A 15963-nucleotide genomic window follows, 5' to 3' on the forward strand; every position below is an offset into this window, starting at 1 on the left:
CAGGCCATTGTCTCTCTATATATGGAAGGTTTATGTTTTCATCAACCCAAATAAAGAACACCATGGATTCAGAGTGTGTTGTTTGGTGAGAAATGCAAATGTAAGCCTTGCAGAGAATTCCATAAGATGCTCTTTTGCCTTTCTAAAATATTCTAGTGGTAATTATTCATTCTAATAGTCAACTACCAAGGGAATCCGTGCCCTAGTAAATGTTTCCATTTCTGCCTCAAACTTATTTTCAGTGGAGAGTTTGTTCACTGGTGTTTGATGCTAGTACTTGAATTTTTATAATTAAAAATTCCTCGATCTCTTCTGTAAATATCTTATACAATAGATATATTTAAATTATATATATATACAAACTCAACTATGTACTTTAACATACTTGTACTGGATAAAAACGTTCTCACCTCCTTGGGCAGAAAGGAAGCACAGTAACAGTGACTGGTCATGTTAACATTAATACAATAGTATATTTGATGCTGAAAAATAAAAGGTTACAGATAAATGTCAAATGAAGGCGAGCATATTTTTAAAATTCTCTGATGGATTTGTCTAGAAAAATGTTGCTTTGGGAAGAGTTCAGTTGAATTTCAGAACCCAGGGAACAGAGGTTTCTGTCTCAATTATCTCAAGACAAACTCACACAAGGCGCACACAACCCCCAAACTCAAACCACCATGTCCCAGAGACAGCTGAACAAGTGGAGGTGCACAAGTGGCTAGGTATACTCACATACACCTCTAGATACACAGTGCATATGTATAACATTTCTGAACAAACTATCTTAAGATAATGATAATTAGGATTTTACAAAGTGAGATCATTAACATGGAAAAATAGACTTATAGATCAGAGATCTTTGCTATTATAGATTCTGAGTTGTTCTGGGAAAAGTTCATATCAAACACAGACTAATTATCTGTGAACCTCTGAGAAGAAGAAACACTTTAAATATACATGTTTATTTATATAACATCTTTATGTAATATGTACATGTTAGGGATGCTAACACTGTGACACATCCTCGAGACTAAAGGCGTCGTCCGCTGACCGCCAGGGTCAGCATCACCCAGGAGCTTGTCAGAAACTCAGCCATGCCCCAGACTTACTAAAGCAGAATTTGCATTTTAAATGATTCTCAGGTGGTTTAATACCCTTTAGATACTTAAAGTGTGAGGAGCCCTAGTCAAAATTACCAGTAATTGTTTTTTGCATTGTTTGCTACAAGACAGCTTTGTCTGCTAATTCAAACCATGAGATACAAAACTATCAGTTTGGTGATGGTTAAGTTCTAAACAGATTTAAAGGTTCTAGCCAGATACCGAAACCATCCAATATAACCATTAAAATGTTTAAAGGGGACTAGAAGGCAGTCTGTTTATTTTACCAGGCATACAGTCTAGGTGCAAACTTACAATGTTATTGTATAAACTTACAATGTTATTCAAAATAACATTTAGTTAGTTAAATGTAGTCACTTAGTTAATCCGTATTTCAAATCTGAAATGGTAAGTCATCCTAACTGCATATGGTAAATATAATTACCATGAAATAAAGGCAACATTATGTTAATGATGGATTAAGCATTAAAAAAAGTTTAAGAAGTCCACAAGATACTTTTATTGGTATTAAGTAACCCTATGCATCATCTGCTCTTTTAAACATCTTGTTTCAATCCTGCTTTAAATCCTGGAGGAATGGAAGACGGTTTTTGCAGGACAACTGAGGATTCCTCCCCTCTGCAACTTGGCTATGTAATTCAGGCTTCCAGGGCAGGAGGTGCTCTAACTGCACCCTCCTCCCCTGCCAGGAACTGTTTACAGAAGTAAAGAGTTAAGGGGACGAAAGGAAACAAGACCCTGGAAAGCCACAACCGGGGCAAGTAGTCTCGCCTAACCAAGGCTTCTGGTAAGGTAACTGACCTATCTTAGCTACGAGGATAGCCGTTTCTACTGGAACTAATAGAAATTCCTTGGTAGCTAGAAATTTTAATTACGGGAAGTAAAAAGATTACCTGCTACCCCAGGACTGTTGGAAATATGACTGTCCTCCATGATTTATTTTGGTCCTGTTGCAAAGTTAATGTTACTGAACATACGTGCACACACACACATACACACACACACACACACACACACCTATATACTGAGATAATGTGCACATTTTAAAATAACTAACATCATAGGAAAAAAACAAGGCTTGTAGAAAACCACATAAACACCCAAAAATCCTCAAAATTTAAAGTAAACAATAAGGACATGTTATAGCTGCATTGAGAATAATCTCTTAGCTGAAATCAGATGTTTTAAAAACATGGGCCCAAAGCAACCCCTTAACTAGTGCTTGTAAGACCATCATTCCATACTGGCATTAGGAACACGGTGAGAACAGACCTCCTTCTAGTAGGGCCACGCTGTAGTCGTGCCACATATGATTTTAAACAGAAACTTATATGTCTTGATTATAGAAACAAAACTTTGCGATAAGAACATGTAAAAAAAAAATCAGTTTTCCCAGCCCTCATATCCAGTGACTTAGACTTTGGAAAACTTGCCTTCACATTCTAGTTCTACACTTGTGGCTCTGTGGCCTTGGACTGGTTTCTGAGCCTCTCCTCTCTTGTCTCTGTTTTCTCACTTGAAAAAGTATACTTTTGTGATTGTAGCAGAAGACCAGGTAAAGCACCCAGCATGAGGCCTGACACGCAACGTGGTCAACAATAGCACGCATTTTGTCATTGTTATCCCTACTAGTAGACATATGCAAATGGAACCGCCATTTCACAAAACATCATTTATTGCTTTACACCCTCGTTATGGGTATTTCCCAGCCCACGTCAAAACCAACTTACCTTTGTCAGTTCTCCCATAGGGATGCCATCACATGTTAAGTGATGTAGAACAGACTCATATTCAATCTATCAACTCCATGGAATGTTCAACAGAAATGTTTTAAAGGCATCCACTTGATTTGATTGCTCATACAGTAAAATGTATTGAAAATTCTTTCCCACTTCTTAAATATTTCAGTCCCTCTCCTGCTTCCATGAGTAACCTCAGGGAGGAGACACAGATTCAAGTAGAGGATTTATTCACACTTGTGCTACATTAGAAGAGGCTTTGGAGAGACAGCATCAGCGTGCAGGCTACCAGAAAGGTCTGAGACCACTGTGGGCATAACATTTGAGACAAGCTGGTGAGGTTAATTTGTTACAAATGATTCCCCAACGACCCAGAAATACTGATCTTGCTGCAGTCTGAATGGGCTAAGTTGATGTGCTGCCAAGAAATTCTTTTCCTGGTTAGTTGTGTAGATACAACTGTAAATCCCTTGAAAATGGAGGGAAGGTATCTGTGTTTACATCTGTCTGCAGTAACAGAAATGACACTCTGACACACTGATGTTACAGTAAGTTTAAAACGAATTCTTCTTTGTTACGTCCTGACTAAATTCTTGCTCTCTGAAATCAGGCAATACAGTTTTTATTGCATTTAAATTTTTTTTTTTTTTGGTGAAAAGAAGGAAAGGATTTCAAACGTAACTTTTCACAAACAGCCACATGGTCATTCTGCTTGTAACATACATCACTGTCATGTAGGTATGTTATGCACTCACAAATTTTATCATTAAAATAAGGGACCACCTGTTTCAAATGCATTTTGCACCACAGATGATATGAAAAAACTTGGGCTATAATATTTAATTCCAATTGTCTCAATCAAGAATACCTACTAATACATTCTTAGATAGAAACAGTAAAGGTAATGCTTTCATATTTATTTATTTTTCAGAATATACTAAAATAAATTTAATCTGCTTTTAATAGCTGTTATTAATATTTTTTTTTCCTTTTGTTTCCTGAAAACAATCAGACTACAGCTTAAGAAACCATAATGGGGGATCTAATCAGTCCTATGTCATACGAAATTCAAAACATATTTTACGATTTGTCTTAGAAGGGAATATTGCAAAACTGTATTGAAAAAATGACTCCTTTGATTCTGGATTTACATGGCAACATTTGAAACTAGTGGTCTAGCTAACACAGGCAACCATGCAGAGTTGCAGCATTTAAAGAAGTACCAAAGTAATCCTCATGAACAGTAATTGCTGAACGGAGAGAAAGCATGAATAAGAACAGGTTCATAGTTTCAGTGTCGGTGACTGGTTACTGAGATCAAGTTAACAAAATCAGGTCCCTCCCAAACGTAATCATGTAAACTATTTTTGTCTGCTTGAAAGGGATCATGTTCTGTCAGATGCATGCAGCATTTAAAACTCTATCTTCATGTTAAAAAAAAAAAAAAAAAGTCTGGAGAAAGTAATTCTTTCTCGATTTTCCTCAATAACTCAGATTTATTTTAAAGTCCAGGCAAAAACTCTGGGACTCATTTGCTTTTGATAAAATCCTGGTCATATCATAGCCCTTTCTTTCCCACCCACCAGCAACCTTCCAAAACAAAATATATAAAGCAAAAACCCCTGCCTCCAAACACAACAAAATAATAACTGAGTGAAAACTCAATGATTTTTTTTTTAAGTGGTGAAAACACTGGTAACATTATTTTCACTTCAGACACTTAACTCATGCTGTCCTTGTTGCACGAGTGCTGAGCGCTCCGTGGCTTGACAGAGGATCCAATGCAAAGAATTCAAGGGAAGCATCTGGCCCCGGGCCGGGCAGTGGAAGTGCTTGGTAAGTGCAGGACCCCCCCGGGGGACCCTCCCGGGCGGCCACTGCTACACGTCGCTGGGCGACCGCGCTCTCTGGGCGATGCCGGACGGGATGCAGCCGCAGCAGACGAGGCAGAGGGCTTTCTGGATCTCCTGGTTTCTGAACGCGTATATGACAGGGTTGATGACGGAATTGTAGGTGGCGGGCAGGAGGGTGGCGTAGGTGTAGATGGAGGGGTAGGTGTAATCCGCTATCAAGGAATAGAGGGTGAAAGGCATCCAGCAGGCGGCGAAGGTCCCCAGGATGATGGCCAGGGTGGAGACCCCCTTGCGCGTGGTCACGTAGTGCGACGTGGCCAGGAAGTGGTGCTGCAGGGCGATCTGGTGGGCGTGGCGCAGCACGATCTTGCAGATCTGGACGTAGAGCTGCAGCATGAGCGCGAACATGAAGAGGAAGGAGACGGAGAGCACGGCCGCGTTGTTCTTGGTGAGCGGCCGCACCACGCTGCAGGTGGACTCGTCGCGCAGGCAGTTCCAGCCCAGCACGGGCAGCAGCCCCAGGCAGATGGAGGTCCCCCAGAGCATGACGAGCATGACGTAGGTGAAGTTGACCGTCCGCTCCGAGTGGTAGGTGAGCGCGTAGTACAGCGACAGGTAGCGGTCCACCGTGATGGCCAGCAAGCTGCACACGGAGGCAGAGAAAGAGGCGACGATGAGGCCGATGGTGACCAGCTTGGTGGCTTCCGACTGCAGCAGGTAGGCAAAGACAAAGTTGACGATGAGGCCGACGCCGGCCAGCAGGTCCGCCAGCGCCAGGCTGCCTATGAGCAGGAACATGGGCGCTCGCAGGCTGGGGTTGTGGAAGATGATGAGGACCACGATGGCATTTTCACAGGAGATGAGGGTTCCCGAGGTACACAGGACAATGTCCCAGGGGTTGACGGCCAGCTCGGGCTCGGGCTCTCCAGCGGGAACCCGGGAGGAGACGGCGGCCGAGGCGTTCTCCGCGGCGGCGGCGTCTAGGTAATCCGGAGGCAGCCCGCTTACATTGACCTTCAGGTCTTCATTCATCTTAACCCCCGTCCTCTTCAACGAAAAGACACGCTTTTTAATGCTTAGACACAGCAGGGCGACGATCCAAGAGCATGCAAGAGACACACAGACAAACAGAAAGCCAGCCCCTGCTCAGACACCAGCATATCAAATGCCACAAGCGTCGGGAATCACAACTGTTGCGAATTGAAACAAAAGCCAAAGTGTGCGTGGTTTGCAGCCCACAACTAAAACGCCGTCCTGCTCCGGCTCCGGCTCCGGCTCCGGCTCCCGGGTAAACGCGGGGTCGCACTCAGACCCGCGCGCGAGCCAGGCGGGCGCAACACGGGCGCGCGGCGGGCGGTGCGCCAGGGCGCGGGGGACGCACGCTTGGAAACCGCGTCTTGCATGCTGACAGCGGCCGACCGCTTGACATCTGGGCTGCCGCCGCGGAGGCCACGCGGCCCGCAAGCCGCCAGCCGGGGGCCGCCTTCCTCGATGGAATATTCAAATCGCCTGTTTCCATCGAACTCCCACCCCCAGAAACACCCCTCGCGAGCGTGCACGCCCTCACACACACCCCGGGCAGGAACAAAGAGGAGTCCCAGACCCCCGCGTGTGCACAGGGCAGTCGGGGCGGGCGGCAAAAGGCAGGTGTGTGCAGTGGGGGTGCCGAGACAGACAGACAGACAGACAGACGCCTATGCACGGCCGCTGCTCCGCTCGCGGCGGGGACGGGCGGACGGGAGGGGCAGGCAGGGCGCGGGGACAGGCGGCCCGCGGGGGCGGGGGATCATCCAGGGGGTCACCTTGGCGCGCCCAGGCCGAGGGGGCTCCTCCGGTGCTTCCAAAGCGCGCGAGCTACTCGAGTCGCATGTCGGCGGGCGCCGGTGCCCGCGGCGGCCAGGGGCGGCGGCTGGGCTCCGGCTGGGCTGGGAGGGCCGGGAGGGCGCGGGGGGGGGTGGGGTGGGGGGGCGCGCTCCGTGGCAGGTGAGCTGCGCCGCGGCAGGTGAGCAGCGGGCTCGGCTTGCACGCCCGGCTCTCCCCGCCGCGCCCGCCCGCCCGGCCCACACGCTCCCCGCGCGCGCGCCCCCGCCCCCGCCCCGCGCGCGCGCCCGCCCGCCCGCCCGCAGGAGCCCCGGGAGGCCGCGCGCCCCCACGGGTCGGGGCTGCGCGAGGGCGGGCAGGAGAGGCGGCCAGGGCGGAGGGCGAGAGAGCCTGGAGCCCGGGTCGGCAGCATCCCCCTGCCCGGCTGTCCTGTCCAGCAGCGCAGGGCTTGCACCAGGCAGGGCAGGGCAGCGCTGCCCGGGAGCCCCCTGACCTACTTCGTTCCTGTGCTTTCCCTGGAGAGTCTTGGTCTCCAGGGCCCGGCTTCTCCACGCCTTCCCCTAAACCACCACGTTCGTGGCCAGAAGAATTGCTTAGGGCGATAGATCAGCAGCTGGGGGCGGGGCGCGGAGGGCACGGGTTAGGGAGGCAAATCGTTAAAACAGCAGAATGCCCAGCCAGCGCCTTTGGAATTACCATTGTCCACTTGGCAAAGGGGCCGCTTCCTCAGCAGCGTCCTGGAGCCGGTTCATCATTGCCGTTCCCCAGAAACGTTTGCTTAACTGGGTAGATGCTGCTGATATGAGCAGCATTGTAATCATCACCAAATTGCACCTATTAAGTGCTCTTTGAGCTGTGTTGCAAATTGGAAATCATTTGCTGAGTTCTTGCAGAAGCCTCCTGCAGAACTGGCCAAAACCCAATTCATTTAGGTGCTGAAGTGGCCACCGTTAATTTATTTTTTCATTTTACCACCTCAATAGATTTCTAAGATTAAGAACCTGATAGCTATCTGCCTGCTTTTATGAGCTGGTGTCTCCTCTGGATACAAAAACCCAAGCACACAGGAGATCTTAAAGATCTCCCCCAGTTTAAAGATGGGAGAAGGAAAAGGCATGATATGCTTGTCTTGCCCTAGCAGAAGAGAAGATTTTCCCAGCTGCCATTCTTCCCACTGGCCCAGGGGGTTCTGCAGAGCAGAGAGGGCATGCAGATCCCAGAACTCGCTCCTACAGGGCCTGCCTCGGCCTGGCGCTCACTGGCATTGCTGCCCCAGCCCTACAGGTGCAGAGCCTCACCCTCCCTTGACTCCTCCCCCTTCTCCCCTTCTCCCATCAATCAGCTCCTGACGCCTCAGAGTGCTCGGCTCGCCCTGCATGCCCCTTCTTATCATTGTCACCTGCCTGGTTGAGGCCCTCCTCACCCCTCACCTGCACTTCTGGTACCCACCTGCCTCTCTCTTTCCCGGGCCACCCCACACACTCTTTGACTTGGCCAGTCTATTCCCCAACATCCGGGACCTCACGCTGCTTCCAGAATAGTCTGCACTTTTTACCTTGACAAATTATGCCACATTCTGCTTTGGATTACATAGGTTTTAGGGTTGGTTTTGCCTGCTTTTACTTTCTTTTGTTCTTTTTTATATTTATTTATGTATTTATTTATTTATTGTTTGTGGTGTATCTAGTCACGTCCCCCACCAGGCTTGAAGACCCTTTCTGGGTCTTTTGTCCCCGAAGGCAGTGCTTCTCAAACTTCACTGAGCATACAAACCACCCAGCTCACAAATCGGAAGTTCTGGGATGGGGCCGGATCCCGCAGGTGCAACCTCTTCCCTGGTGAGGCTGAGGCTGCCGGGCCAGGGCCCACACTTCGAGAAGCACGGGGTTCTGTGGAGTTCTAAGCGTTGCTTACACATGGTGGGGAGGCATCAGACACCCGTAGGTCCCAAGAACCAGGCCAGGGGCTGGGTACACAAATTCAGTATGATAGGGTCTCTGCTCACAGGCATGCTTTTGTGCCACACACACACAAATCAGCAATGACAACAGGCAGCCAATGCGATAATGAAGGGATGCACATCTTCCTCTCCATTTTTTTTTCTTTGACAGAGCCTCACTCTTTTGCCCGGGCTAGAGTGCCATAGTATTAGCCTAGCTCACAGCAACCTCTAACTCCTGGCCTCAAGCAATCCTCCTGCCTCAGCCTCCCGAGTAGCTGGGTCTACAGGCACACGACACCATGCCCAGTTAATTTTTTCTATTTTTAGTTGTTTGGCTAATTTGTTTCTATTTATAGTAGAGACAGGGTTTCGCTCTTGCTCAGGCTGGTCTCGAACTCCTGAGCTCAAGCAATCCTCCCGTCTCGGCCTCCCAGAGTGTTAGGATTATAGGCACGAGCCACCGCGCCGGGCCTTCCTCTCAATTTCTATGTGATGAATCTAAGCGTTTTGAGAATGAAGTGATGAAATCAGAACGGTTGTTTAATATACACATAGTGTAATACGGTTCAACATACTGCCAAAATTTTAGGAGTCCCATGTTGGCGGTGCCATTCTGGGCAAGCGAATGCACAGGGCTGGCATGCCCAGGGCTAGTAACCTCAGAGGGAACTGAGCGTTTGGGAAGAGAAAAAGGTATTGAGGTGGATGGCAGAGGTCTCTATACTTTTGCAGTGAAACCTGGGAGGAATCAAAGGAAGAAACTGAGGCAACTTCCACTTGGGACTTGGATGCTGTCACCCGGCAGCACCAGGAGCCAGCTGATAATGGCAGAGTGGATGCTAAGCTCCCCCAGACGGCCGGGGCCCACTGCATGTTCACTGCTCTGTTCTCTACCCCCTCCCCCCGGGTGATTATTACTCGTAACTTTCCTGTGCTCCCAATTCCACATTTACTGGTGTGTCTGTTGGGACTTTTGTTGCCAAGGAGCAGAAATCCAATTCAAACTAGCTTAAGAAAAAAGGCATTTTGTTGTCTGGCATGGCTGGGAAAAATCTGGAGAGGCTCATGGAGAAGGAGAAGGTGCAGGAAGCAGGTGCCCAGCACTGGGCAGTCAGCCCCTCCCCGGATTATTTCTGCTTGCATTTGCTTCTCTGTGTTTGCGGGCCTCAAACTTCTAACTCAGACAAGCGTCTCCCATGTGGCCGTGGAAAGTGACCCTCCGGGCAGCCCCAGGCATGCATCCTGAGCCCACCTTCCTGCTCGTGAGTGGATTCCCATGGAGAACCCTGGTCCGGCCTCGGGCTGTATGCCCTGATCCTAGCCACCAGCCAACGCTAATAAGATGGAACGGATCAGTCAGCCAGGTCCAAATCTTGGGCAGAGCCCTGCCATGGATGTCCATCCGAGCTTCGCCGAGTAGGCATCTCCCCAGAGGAAAAGTGTCTCAAACTCCTGGGTATCTGCTAGACCTTGGAGTCAGGCGCGGGCGGGCAGAGGTTTTGCACAGGCTTCAGTAACGAGGGCCATAAAGCAGCTGTCTGCAAGGCTGTCCCCGCCATTTATTCACGGCTCAGTACAGGACACGGCGGCACATGCCCTCAGTGTGTGACATTTATTGCCTTTTCATCACTTATCTTTTTTGTCATTTTTTTTTTTTATAACTTAAGAAGTTGTAAACCTTTAAGCATGGTCTGGCATTTTCACAAGCTGTGCAAACAATTACTGTTTCGTGTGAGAAAGGCTCTGGGCCTAGCTCAATCATTAATAGCATCTTTGCCACTTAAACCCTGTGGGCACATTTATTAGTCCCCCCTTGTAAATGAATGTGTAAATCATGAGATTGTCCCAGATTACTGGCTGGAGCAAGTTATAAGCTGAGCCAGTACTGTGCAGCTCACGGTGTCTACACTGAAATTTTGCTAGTCAGCTTTCGTCTCGCCTGTGTTAATGGTGACTAGTCTATCTCCACAGGGTTGACTAGTTGGTGTGTTAATCTGAACCAGATTGACTGTGCTTTAGTCTGCCCAGCCAAGGGTCTAAATCACACCTGGGAATAAAACATGATCCCAAATTAAAATTTAATGCTATTTATTTCTTTATCTTAACAGTGAGTTTTACTATCTTATTTATATACAGACAAGTGTATATTTCACAGGCGTACAGCAGGATGAAGATATACCACATTAATATACCCAGGTGACCACTATCCAACTTGAGAAATAAAACCTTACCAGCGCCCGGGACCTTCCTCTTGCCCTCTCCCAGTTATCATCCCCTCAAGGGAAATCACTGTTCCGAAACAGCATCCCAGATTAGGTTTGCCGAGTTTGGGATGTGTATAAATGGAATCACACAGTGTGCGTGCTTTTATTTCTGGCTTCTTTCATGCAACATTATGTTTGTGAGATGTATTTATTCGTTGCAGGGAGCAGAAGTTTATTCTTTCTTATTGCTGTGTGGTAGTTTGTCGTATGCATATTGTCTTTGTCCATTCGGGCTGCTATACCAAAATACATCCAGACTGGGCAATTTGTAAACTACAGAAATTTAGTGCTTGCAGCTCTGGAGGCTGGGAAATTCAAGATCAAGGTGCCGGCACATTCCGAGTCTGGCGAGGCCCATTCCTCATAGGTGACACCTTTTTGTATCTTCACATGGCGGAAGGAGCAAACAAGCCCCCTCAGTCCTCTTTTATAAGGGCGCTAATCCTATTTATAAGGGCAGAGCCCTCATGACATTATCACCACCCCGAAGCCCACCTCTTCGTACTATCACATTGGGGATTAAGTTTTAACATATGAATTTGGGGGGGGGACACCAACATTCATATCACAGCAAATATGCCACAGTTTTCTCATCCATCTCTTATTGGTCACCATTGAGTTGTTCTCTGGTTTTGGCCATTGTGAATAAAACCATGAGGAATATTCTCGTGCGCATCCTATCACGCACATATGTATGCATTTCTTTTTTTTTTTTTTTTTTTTTTTTTTGAGACAGAGTCTCGCTTTCTTGCCTAGGCTAGAGTGAGTGCCGTGGCGTCAGCCTAGCTCACAGCAACCTCAAACTCCTGGGCTCAAGCAATCCTACTGCCTCAGCCTCCCGAGTAGCTGGGACTACAGGCACGAGCCACCATGCCCGGCTAATTTTTTATATATATATTAGTTGGCCAATTGATTTCTTTCTATTTTTATAGTAGAGACGGGGTCTCGCTCAGGCTGGTTTTGAACTCCTGACCTTGAGCAATCCGCCCGCCTCGGCCTCCCAGAGTGCTAGGATTACAAGCGTGAGCCACCACTCCCGGCCTGTATGCATTTCTATTAGGTATTTTGCTAAAGGCAGAAGGATATGGATATGTTCTGGATATCTATTCGCTATTCACTTTAATAGTGAATCCTTTAATAGTGAATCTATTCACTTTTCACTTTAACAGTGAATCCTCTGTTTAAACAAAACTTGGTGGCTATTTAAGGGGAGTGAGGGGTCTATGAAAATTCACAGCATGTCCCCCCTTTCTCCTTTCTAAATTCCCTCCAAGCTCCCATTTTAATAGGGGAAGAAGCCATGTCGGGGAAATATCAGAGAGAGACAGAAGGGAAGGACACATTGCCTAAAGGCGATTTCAGTCTGGTTCTGCGTGAGAAAGAAGACCTCTGCTGTCAGTGATAACATTGCTTCATTTCGAAGTATATTTCTGTGTTTTCAATTATAATATGTTACTTAAAAATATATGTATTTCTGACTATAAGGTAGTGCATATTTATCATAGCAATTTTGGGGTCTACAAGTAAAATCAATGTGTAATATGACCTGTATTCTCACAGAGCGCGCTACTGTGAACTTTTTGTTAATAAATATTTTTGATGAATTTGTTTGAGATTTGCTGGGGGCTGGGGGAGTGGGGCAGAGTAACTTGAAGCATAACTTTCAGAAATGTTTTATTCACATGGTTGCATGGAGCAATAGCTTTTCTTTTTCTTTAGATTTTGAGCTGCTGACTAGTCTTTGCTCTCTGTGCATGTGGTGTAGACGGGGGGTGGGGCAGGGACCGTTCTACCCCCTTAGACGTCCACCTGCCCTTCCTCTTCTCCATGGCTCACACGCTCCACCCCTCCCCACCCCTCCCCAAGTCCTCCAGCCACCTCTGCGTCCCCAGGGCAGGCCGAATAATGACCCGCAAAGAGATCTGCATCCTAAGTCCAGGAAACTGTGACCACTGCCTTTATTAAAATTGTGCAGAAGTGATCCAGAGCCTGGAGATGGGAGATTGTTCTGGATTATCCAGGTGGGCCCTAAAGAGAATCACAGAGGCCCTCCTAAGAGGGAGGCGGGGGGATTAGAACCAGCAGGAAGAGGTGTGATGCGGAGGGAGGAAGGCAGAGATGCGAAGACCTGCAATGCTGGCTCCGAAGTCGCGGGGCTGGGTGAAGGGACGGAGGCAGACGCTGCCCCAGAGCTTCTAGAAGAAACGCAGGTCTGTGGGCCCACTTTAGGCTCCAGAATAAATTTGAGGGTGTTTTTAAATGGATACATCATTATTAGCCAAAGCCCTTCGTTTTCATTAGGTTTTGCTTTTGGTTTTGTAGTCTATGGATTTTGACAAACCCACAGTGGCATGGATCCACCGGGGCAGCCCCATACCGAGCAGCTTCCCCGCCTTAGAAATCCCCGGGCTCTGCCCGTTCCCCTCCCAGTCCTCCAGCCCCCGACAGCCACCGGTCTTACTGGCTCCACGGTTTTCCTTTCCTAGAACGTCATGCAGTCGGAATCGTACAGCATGTAGCCTTTTCAGATCGGCTTCTCTCAGTAATGTGCATTTAAGTTTCCTGCAAGGCTTTTCATGGGTCGTGTTGGATGATTTATTTTTATCGCTGACTAATAATATTCCATTGTCTTGATGTAGTGCAGCTTATTCATCCCCTCACCTGCTGAAGGGCTTCCCAGCTGCTCCCTGGTTCGGAAATTATAAATAAAGCTGCTGTACACGTGTGTGTGCAGGTTTTTGCGTGGACAGAAGTTTCCAGCTCAATTTGGGTAAATGCCAAGGAGCACGATGGCTGGGTGATTGTGTTGTTTTAAGCCACCGAGTTTGTGGTTCTGTGTAACGGCAGCAACAGGAAAGCCATACTGGCCGGTGTGGCCCACACCTCCTTATAAACTTCAGCTATTGCACAGGTGCCAGGCAGTGCCAGGCCTCTCATTCCTAACAGCGGGGCCCAATATTTATTAAGCTCCCACCGTGTGCCGAGTACCATTCTGTGTGCTTTTGAAGTACTGTCTAACGTGATCCTCATAACAGCTCTACGAGGCAGGGGGCCTTGAATGCCAGGTTTGCAGGTGAGGGAGGTGACACCCAGTGGGGTTCTCCCTGCCCCCAAAGCCAGGCAGTCAGGTGCCAGGATATGTCTGCTGAGCCACCGCACTAAACCACCTAGAGAGCAGGTGTCACTTACATTATATTGGCCTCTAAAATAGACATATGGAAATCATCGCTCTGTCCAATGTCTCTCCTTCTCAGACAAGTGGTTGAAGACCCAGGTTTAAATCTTTTTCAGAAAGACAAGGGCTTGTCTTACACGATGCTACTCTAGGACTCCATCATAATTTCCATTTTGAAATCTGGTTACAACCTAATAGGGCCTCAGTCAAACCTCGAACATCTGGATTTTGGAGTCCTTTCCTGGTGCTGTCATTGCAACTGTTATCGAAGGCCTTTGCAGGCTGTGCTGGGGCCCGGGCCCTGCACCCAAAGGAGCGGGCAGGGGAGGGCGGCTGCCCCTGGGCTGCTTGCACTCACTTTGACGGACGCCTGTCAGGCAGGTGTGTGGGGGTCACGGGCAAGGCTGGCGGGGGAAGCTGGCACACTCAGCGTGCTGTGGGAGTCCGGGCATAGGCATAGGTGTCCATCAGCATTTCCGAAGGCGCAGTGACGGGGAAGGCTGAGCTCACAGGCCGGTTCCTGGGCATCTGGAGATACCTCCCTGGGGACTTCCCCCAAATCACTGGAGGACACCTTCAAGGCATCTAAGGTTTAGCAATTAAACCAGTGGAGGCCAGGTCACCATTGTTTGGGGGGGGGGGAAGCAAGTGTTCTCCTGGAGTTTCAGTCGAGTTGTAAGTAGAAGCGATTGTTCTCGCCTGGCCTTGCAACAGAGACTGTATCCACGGATTTGAGCAGCACAGCTCAGAGCAGCCGCGTGCTGCCGGCTCCGGCTTGCCCTGCACCGTGGTCAGGACTCTGGTATGTTGCCTCCTCCGGCCCTGACGCTCTCGCTGCGTTTGGGCAAGAACTGAAGGAGAGGAGCCAGTGATCAGGCGTGGTATGGGCTTTGTGCACCACTAACGATCGAGGGGCGCCCTGTGTGGCCGGAAAGCCTTGTACTGGAGCAGAAGAGCGAAACGTCTTTGCAGGCCGGCTTGACAACACGCGCCTTCTCTGCAGAGGAGCAGTCCCCGGGGATCTATCGCTTAATGCGTTGTGAATCATGTGTCTGCGATCTTTCTCTTTCCTTGTGACCTACATTTGATCGCACCTGCTGGACGGCTCTGGGTGGCGCGGAGGAAATGTGTCCTGTGAGCAAAGCGACGGCCTGTTTCTTCTGACGAGGTTTTTAAATGCTGGCGACCTCCTGCTGGACGCGCCTTCTTTAAAAGAGAAAATAGAAGGATAATCCAAGGGTGGCTAAAAGTAGGAAAGGGGAGTATTCTGCTGATGTGCTGTTTTGCTTCTAAATTTTCTTTTACTATCTTAGGAGGCTTGGGCGGCCGATTGCAATCAGTAAGTTTTAACCAAAACATGATTGTTCAGCATGTCCCCATTTTGTGGCTCTTGAAATACTGGCTTGAAAGGTTGGTGAATGAAACGAGAGAGGGAAAAGGAGGAGAAGGAGTGACACGGCGGTCCCAGGGTGCTGGCTCAAGGCCCTGCCCCAGCTTGTGTAGGACGAAACCGTCTTCCCTTCTATTCGGTTCCTTCAGCAACACGCATTTGGGGACACCGAATTTACATGCCCGATTCTGCAAGTTGTGCACACAGGGCATGACGATGTGTGACTAGACGCGCTCCAGCCGTGGGCTTGTCAACAGCGAAGGAGAATTACGAGAACTCTGCTTCCGTCTCCGGGTGGCGCCCGCCCAGCCCAGGGTAGCCTGCCTCTGGGTGGCCGGTGCACGCCTTGCTGACAATACCTGGCCTGTCCTCACTCCTGCTCATTCTACCTCTCATTCCACACTCCACATTGGCGGCTTACCCACACCTGAGTTTCCGTCGGTTATGTGAGACTGGCGGTACCCAGAAATTTGGATTTCGTGCATTGCTCCGTTCCACCACCGGCGGCAATGACGACAAAAAGGAGAGACCAGCAGGGAGCTGCTGCACCTTTATTTTGCTAAACAAGTTCATTTAGGCAAGCACACTTCTAGCTGCTTCCGTAACCATTTCATACTAGAGAGGGCATCTTGAGCGTGCGTGCACACACGACATG

General features: G+C 48.7%; 1 protein-coding gene across 1 annotated transcript; it reads right to left on the reverse strand.

Annotated features, from left to right (window-relative positions):
- Positions 1-4590: 4590 nt before the first annotated feature.
- On the reverse strand, positions 4591-6624 carry GPR12 (G protein-coupled receptor 12). Its single transcript, XM_012778527.3, has 2 exons — positions 6519-6624; positions 4591-5763 (listed from the first exon to the last, which is right to left on the reverse strand). The coding sequence occupies exon 2, from the start codon at positions 5746-5748 to the stop codon at positions 4744-4746; it is 1005 nt and encodes a 334-aa protein (XP_012633981.1). The 5' UTR covers positions 5749-5763; positions 6519-6624; the 3' UTR covers positions 4591-4743.
- Between the last annotated feature and the right edge of the window lie 9339 nt (positions 6625-15963).

Source organism: Microcebus murinus, chromosome 13 (assembly GCF_040939455.1).
Source record: "Microcebus murinus isolate Inina chromosome 13, M.murinus_Inina_mat1.0, whole genome shotgun sequence".
Classification (NCBI taxonomy): domain Eukaryota; kingdom Metazoa; phylum Chordata; class Mammalia; order Primates; family Cheirogaleidae; genus Microcebus; species Microcebus murinus.

Coding starts and splice junctions, on each gene's coding strand:
- GPR12 (XM_012778527.3), bottom strand. CDS start 5,748: ATGAATGAAGACCTGAAGGTCAATGTAAGCGGGCTGCCTCCGGATTAC.